The sequence below is a fragment of the Thunnus albacares genome, chromosome 4, assembly GCF_914725855.1.
Source record: "Thunnus albacares chromosome 4, fThuAlb1.1, whole genome shotgun sequence".
Classification (NCBI taxonomy): Eukaryota; Metazoa; Chordata; class Actinopteri; order Scombriformes; family Scombridae; genus Thunnus; species Thunnus albacares.
The window spans coordinates 22075373-22082721 of NC_058109.1; the positions used below are offsets into that span (position 1 = coordinate 22075373).

The window sequence follows — 7349 nt, forward strand, 5'->3', positions numbered from 1 at the left end:
GATGGTGGTGGAGAGCGCTGTCTGACACGCTGTTCCAAAATCTCCCATAGTTGCTCAATTGGGTTGAGATCTGGTGACTGTGAAGGTCATAGCATATGATTCACATCATTTTCATACTCATTGAACCATTCAGTGACCCCTCGTGCCCTATGGATGGGGTCATTGTCATCGTGGAAGACACCACTCCCATCAGAATAGAAATGTTTCATTATAGGATAAAGGTGATCACTCAGAACAACTTTGTATTGATTTGCAGTGACCCTTCCCTCTAAGGGGACAAGCAGACTCAAGCAGTGTCAGCAAAATGCCCCCACAGCATAACAGTCACCAGATCCCCTCACTGTAGGGGTCAAGCATTCAGACCTGTACAGGTTTTTCCTTTAATTCGTCATCCACTGTAGGTCTCAGAGGGCAAAAGTTGCAATGACGTTACTACACCAGTGAGAGGCAGCAATGCACTAAACTGTGCTTAGTCTGCCGGAAAGTAGAAGAAGAATAAGAACTAATGTTGTCTTCTTCGTTAGTCAAAGATGCATCAAGAAATGTGGTAAACAGCACCGTGGCCTTGATGAATTGCCAAAAATAATAACACAAGCGTGGTTATTGCTGTTAGCAAACATATCTGTACAGGTTTCTGCGTGTCAGAGCTTGGATTTTCTGCAGCGTGAGTCGCTCAGTGGTTCTCTGGGTCCTGGTCCTGGTCGCTATCTGGTAAGACAACATTAGCATTTAGTCAGCTAGCACGTCGAGCTCGTAGCACCATTTTAGGCTTAACTTACTTATCCGAGAATATGGAAGCTTTATTTAACAGCAACAGTTCCGTATAGTATGAATCAAATGATTATTGTTTGATATTGTTTCAAAGCACTGAGTGCTACTCATACTCCAGCGAGAACAACAACACTAGTGCTAACTTACTTTAATATTAGGGCTGTCACTTTTTATTCGGGGAAAAATTAAATATCCGAACTACAATGACCTGTTCGAAGTAAAAATGTACAGTCTATAAGTGTTACAGACTGTTTGAAGTAGATTTCCGTATGCACCATCCTTAAAATTCACTTCTCAGTTTGACCTTTTACTCTTTGAACTATCAGTAAACAAAGCTAATAAATAAAAACGGAGAAGGACACTAGTAAGCAAATCCGTGCCGATCACGACAACGAAAGCATCTGAGAAGCAGTGTGTGGAAGTATTTTGGGGGCTTCACTGTAACTTAGATGGCAAAAATTATCAGCAAACTTTGTAAAACGCAGCAGCCTTTAGCAGCTATCTTATCATACAAGTGAGGCAGCGGAGGCATCAAACTGTCTGCTTATACACCGCGATATGGAGGACAAAAATTGACTAAGGCACAAATAAATAAATACAGAAAGAAGTAATTAAATACACAAATAAATAAATAAATATATTTTCCGAATGAAAAAGGACATAGTTAAATTAATGTCTTGAATTTATTTCAACATTTCCATGCATCAACTTTTATTTAGACTATTCCTGCATTTATTTATTTCTTTATTTCTACATTTCTTTATTTATTTAATCATTCAGTTCTTTATTTCTGTAATTCTAAAATGGGTGTGGCAATATGCCAGCTTTGTTTGGTTCAGTGTAGAAAAGCAAAGCCATCATAATGGCAGGTCTTCTTTACAGTAATATTGCAGGATCTCTGTATAAAAGGGACTTATGTTAATTGGGTGGGTGGTCCTAACCTCAGTCTAAAGCAGGTTGGTCAGGTGAACTGATCAAAAGCAAACGATTCCTATCAAATATATATGACACAAACTACCTATGCTAACCGTCTATGAACTACAAGCATAGACCTTATATAATTGGATGACACGTCTCCACTTCCTATCGCTATACAAAGTGAAGCCAAAATAAGCCTTTTGCTCCCCTGGTAACACAAGGAGCTGTTGCTGTATACTTGTCTCAATAAAGCTGTTAAAAAAAAAAAAAAAAAAAAAAAAAAAAAAAAAAAGAGTTGGGGGAGCAGGATGACAGCTCGTGGGATACATCCCCCCAACTTGACAACTTGACTGACAGCCACCACCAGCCAAGAGCCAAGTGAACCCAGGAGCTGCAGTGTAGAGGAAAACCAGCCAAAACCAGCCAGTATCTAGGTAGCTACAGTTGTAACCATTGTTACATTAAAGTAATAACACTTTCAGAGTAATGCAGTAGCCTGGGAAAGTTTCATGAATTTAAAGAAACAACGAGCTCAAGTTAACTTTGATTTAGTGGTAGTTAATCCTTGTTTTATTTAGCAATCAGCCATCAGTAGCTTCTTAAAAAAGCATTCATTTTCTGCACTGTACAGTGGCCGTGGGACAGGCTGCTTCTGTAAAGAAAACACAATCATTAGTGAATTAAATGTATAAAGATCAGTTTGAGCTCAATGTAAGTATATGAAATACAAAAGATAACTAACTTTTGCCCTTTGTTCTGTATGATTATAAATGTCATTTAACAATAAACTAAAGTTCGGAAAATTATTGTTCTTCACATAAGCTACAGTGTATCACTAGACAAAACAGTTTGCCCTTTAGATAAATGTAAGTTTAAATCAACTGCACTATCAGTTAGAGTGTAAGAGTTGAAATAAATAACACATAGTGGGGGTGCTTGAATTTGACTCACCAGATAAAAACTACAAGTAGTTTTGATTTCTTCCCACTTTTATTTAGTTAATCCATACTAAATGTCTGGAGGAAAGTCAAATGTGATGATGTTGTCTGAGGTTCAGTGCTGCTCAGCTCTGCACAGACAGCTGGAGAGCAGCCTATTTTTGTCCCTAAAAGCCTGTAGCTACTGTCTGTGAGTGTTCTGAGACCAGACTATAGTAATAACTGCTACGTTGTGACAGAGCAAATATTGCCAAAGGAGGTTTGCCTCAGCTTTGTGGTTCTCATAAAATGAGCCCATCATACAGGTGACAAAATCATCTGAACTCACATATCCACTTCTGATCGCCTCTGTGACAAAATATCTGGGTAGCTAAGATGTCACACAGCAGCCTGTGGAATGTGTGTCCTTTTATTGTATGTTAATTGAAAAGCTTTTTTGAAAACACTATGGCTTGATATTTTCATTAAAATATGATTTTGTAGGTTGAATACTTATTGACTATGGTCATGCCAACTCAAAATTTAATTTATAAACAAATAACTGTTGCTAAGGTTAGATAGCTAGCTAACAGGAGTTAGCCACAACAGTGACTAACTTACCGAACAAAACGCAAATAAGGCCCCTAAATATCTGTAATAACTTTCAACAGCAGCTCTGCGTCGGTTTAAAAATGCTGGTAGTGAATCACAGATGAAGACATATATTAGTGTCTTCCTTCAGAAACTGTTGCATTTACTCGACTTGTCTGGCACATCTGACAGAGGTTTGAGGGTGGCTGTCAATCACAGCTGTCAAGCCAAGGCAGGAGTAGCAGAGCTGAAACAATTACACATCTATAACCAATTCTGCACAAAGTGAGGATCTCATACCTTTACATACAGACACAGAAATACAGAAACAAATAAATGTAGAAATGCATAAGTAAAGAAAGAAATGTAGAAAAACAGAAACACCCTAAATAAAAGATTATTTATAGAAATGTATTGAAATTACCTTTTTTATTACCAAAATGTATTTATTTTTTCATTTATTAATGTATTTAATTATTTATTTCTGCATTTATTTATTTATACTTAAGTCATTTTGCATCCTCCATATAGCAATCTCAACACATAATGTTGTTGTATGACACCACACAGGAAAAGACTAAACTGTACAGTAAGATGCTCTCTCTGACCTCTGACGGATGGACATTGCTGGCCATTTAGTACTTATGACTATCACTGCAAATTGTATCTCTGACACATTACAGCATATACTGTTGGTTCTAATTTGTTCAAACTTGACTTTTGAAAAAAGTGACAGCCCTACTTAATCTTAACCAGTTATTGTCACGTGTTAATATTTTAGCCTTAGTCTTCTCCAGGTGGACCGCACATTCTTCCTTGGCATCTTTCACATCTTCTGTTCTTCAGTTACTAATATTTAAATTTTGCTTTTTTATTTTTTCTTGCAGATCTTTGAACAGGAGCTAACACTATCTCAAGGAAAAAACATTCATGACTTCCTTTCCTCTATATGTGAATGTTTACCAGGTCACGTCAGCCCCGTTCATACCCATGAGTGCTATTTTCTCCTTGAGCTGGGCCGAGCGCCATGCCTGACCGGGACGGTTCCTACTTGTCAGGTGGTGGTGGAAGTGGTGGTAGTCTGAGTGAGGAAGGAGGAGCTGGGTCTGGTTTGGCAGGGTGCTCTGCAGAGGGCAGAGGGGGTCCGGGAGGAGGTGTTGGGGGCAACGTCTCTGGTTCTGGGGGCATGGGGGGAGGAGGGGCGCTCGGAAACGGCAACAGCTGTGGGAATGGTGGAGGTGGTGGGCAAGGTGCAGGACTGGCATTGGACGGTGTCTGCAGGGACTTCATACGCAATGTGTGTAAGAGAGGGAAGCGCTGCCGCTTTAGACACCCAGACTTTAATGAGGTCCCGGACTTGGGCGTGCAGAAGAATGAATTCATCTTCTGTCATGACCATCAGAATAAAGAGTGTATGCGCTCCAACTGCCGATTTGTCCATGGATCTAAAGAGGATGAGGACTATTACAAGAAAACAGGCGAGCTACCCCTCAGACTAAGAGGGAAAGTTGCAGCACGACTTGGTCTGTCCCCCATGGATCTCCCCCATAGCCGAGGGGAGGTCCCTATCTGCAGAGACTTCCTAAAGGGAGAGTGCCAGAGGGGGAATAAGTGTAAATTTCGCCATGTCAAAAAAGACTACGAATATGAGCCTTCCAGGGTTGGAGTGGGTGGTGTTATAGGGCCAAGTGCCAGTGGAATGGTGAATGCAGTGGGAGGGATAGGTGGTGTAGGAGGAGGTACCTGTGGAGGAATGCCAGGACTTGTGGGGGGTGGAGGTGGAAGTAATATGATGGGGATGGGCTGCCCCAGCTTGGGTGGTTGCAGGGATCCTGGTATCTCAGGAGTTGGGGGAGTAGGTGGAGGAGGGATGGCTGGTTGTCTGTCCATAGGTTCTTCGGGACAACGACGTTATGACAGGACCTCATGTTCTGTTTATGACCCTTTGCTTGAGAGTGGGCTGTTTGATGCCGGGTCCCTGGAGGCCACTATGGACCACACTGCTCTACAGCTGAAGAGGCGGCGGCTGGAGGGGCTCCGACTGGCAGACGGGAGTGCAGGTGGGCACTATGAGCTGGGAGTCCAGGCCACCTTTCCGCCTCGTCCTCTGGAATACAGGTTCCTGGAGGAAGAAAACTCCCTGCTGAGGAAGAGGGTGGAAGAGTTGAAGAAACAGGTTAGAATAAGAGATCGAAAAAAAATACTCTGAACTAACACACAATTTTTAGATCCCTGAGCAATCCTTGAATGAAAGTATATACATTACTATTAAGGCATGTTTGCTTTTAATATGTAATGAGATTAGCTCAACAGTAGTAGTATTTTATTGGATGGGGCTGTTTGTATTGCATTGCATAATGTTAAATGTACCTTTTTTGTTCACAGTATTGTTGGTGCTTTCACATGCTGCTGGTGCTACTAATGCTAGGAATGGAGGACTTCACTAGAACCTTAGTATATTTCACAACCAAATCAAAAGTAAATTTTAAGTTTCTTTGAATTGACCACAACATCTGAAGATCAACATATCAAGCAAAAATCTTTGTGAGACAAAAAATATTTTCATTAAATATTCAAACATCACTGAAATGGGAGGTTCGGTGATATTTGCCTTCTCTGGAGTTGCTGACAGGATCAACTACACACTGACCAAAGAAAAGCATTGCTTTATTTTTCATAAGCATGTTATTCCTTCTGACTCTAAATTGCCTGAAGGATTTATTTTGGAGAAGCAAAACCCTAAACATGTAGAGACATGTCAAACCTGTTTTAAGTTCACAGAGCAGCTGTCTTTGAAAGATTTTGCTTTCAGTCACGTGACTTAAACTCCACTGAACATGTTTTTCAACATTTAAAAAAAGAGGTGAAAAGTCTAACATTATAAGCCAGTGGGAAGAGTGAAAGAATAGTGAAATAATCACATTCTGCAAAAACACATACAGTCAATAACAGAGCAAAAACTTGGATGAAAGCAGTTGGTGGACATAATTAATACTGAGAAATGATGGCTGTCAGTAAAAATGTATTTTATGTTATTTCAAAAGTATCATTTGGCTAGAATAGTTTCTGGCAGTTTACCTTATTGGACCTCATTGCATTTTTTCTTCTCCATGTCTTATGTATGTCTATTAGGTTTCAAATCTCATTGCCACAAATGAGGTTCTCCTGGAACAGAACGCCCAGTTCCGAAGCCAGGCCAAGGTGATGACGCTGTCCTCCACTCCTGCCCCCTCTGAGCAGACTCTGGCGCCCCCCGTGGGCGCAGTCAGTTCCTACAATCACAGCATCGCCCAGACTCACACCACCCTGAGCAGCGCTGGACTGCAGCCTCGGCCTGTCACCCAGCAGGACCTGGTAGCTCCCACTGGTGCCCCTGCAGCACCCCCGAGTAATGCTGCCCCACCAACAGCCCCTCCGCCCCACCTCAACCCTGAGATCACCCCCCTCTCAGCTGCCCTCGCACAGACGATTGCTCAAGGGATGCCGCCACCTGTTTCTATGGCACCAGTTGCCGTATCTGTGGCACCAGTGGCAGTGTCCATGACGCAGCCTTTGCCTGGCATCACCATGAGTCATGCCACCACCCCCATGGTGTCGTACCCCATTGCGAGTCAGAGCATGAGGATCACCACTCTGCCTCATTAAGTGATTAATTGTCAGGACTGTAGTACCATTAAGACAAACTGTAGCATCCTCAATGTTTTGTTTTGTTTTTTTAACATAGATGATCTCCTTTTATGTGCATGGTACTCAACTACAGAACAGTGACAACATGAAGATGAAACCTGTGCTTCCCTACCAGAGTGCAGGATAAAGACTTCTCTGTTCAGATGACTTCTTTCACTGTCTGCTCTGTGGTAACATTACAAAAACATTTTTCCCCCTGCAGACTGACTGGCCTGTGAATTTTGGCAAAGGTCTGTGAACCAAAGTGATCTTTTGAAACATAGCCACCAGAAATGACAACAAACTGAAAATATGTGAAGTCATCCATAGTGTTTGAAGCATTTCTGCAAGACTGTTTTGCCGTCCTCGTGGGGACATGAAGACTTTGGAAGCTGTTTATGTTTATATTTTTGTTGTTTGCTTTGGTGTAAATTAACTTTGGTACTTTGCACATTTCAGAGTGAATTACAACCACTCAACAATGAA

The 7349-nt window shown here is 41.5% G+C and overlaps 1 protein-coding gene across 2 annotated transcripts; it reads left to right on the plus strand.

Annotated features, from left to right (window-relative positions):
* Window positions 1–465: 465 nt before the first annotated feature.
* Window positions 466–7349, plus strand: zc3h10 (zinc finger CCCH-type containing 10). 2 transcript variants are annotated; one of them, XM_044348118.1, is made up of 4 exons: window positions 466–711; window positions 4085–5373; window positions 5583–5675; window positions 6330–7349. In XM_044348118.1, the coding sequence occupies exons 2-4, from the start codon at window positions 4225–4227 to the stop codon at window positions 6840–6842; spliced, it is 1755 nt and encodes a 584-aa protein (XP_044204053.1). In that variant the 5' UTR covers window positions 466–711; window positions 4085–4224; the 3' UTR covers window positions 6843–7349. The 2 variants fall into 2 exon arrangements, with proteins under 2 accessions (XP_044204053.1, XP_044204054.1); XM_044348119.1 differs by lacking the exon at window positions 5583–5675 and having other exon boundaries at window positions 468–711.

What these genes read in the sequence shown, in the direction of transcription:
- zc3h10 (XM_044348118.1), top strand. Translation starts at nt 4,225, where the DNA reads ATGCCTGACCGGGACGGTTCCTACTTGTCAGGTGGTGGTGGAAGTGGT. An exon ending in TGGAAGAGTTGAAGAAACAG is followed by an intron (nt 5,374 to 5,582) that starts GTTAGAATAAGA and finishes TTTTGTTCACAG; the next exon opens with TATTGTTGGTGCTTTCACAT. An exon ending in ATTTCACAACCAAATCAAAA is followed by an intron (nt 5,676 to 6,329) that starts GTAAATTTTAAG and finishes TATGTCTATTAG; the next exon opens with GTTTCAAATCTCATTGCCAC.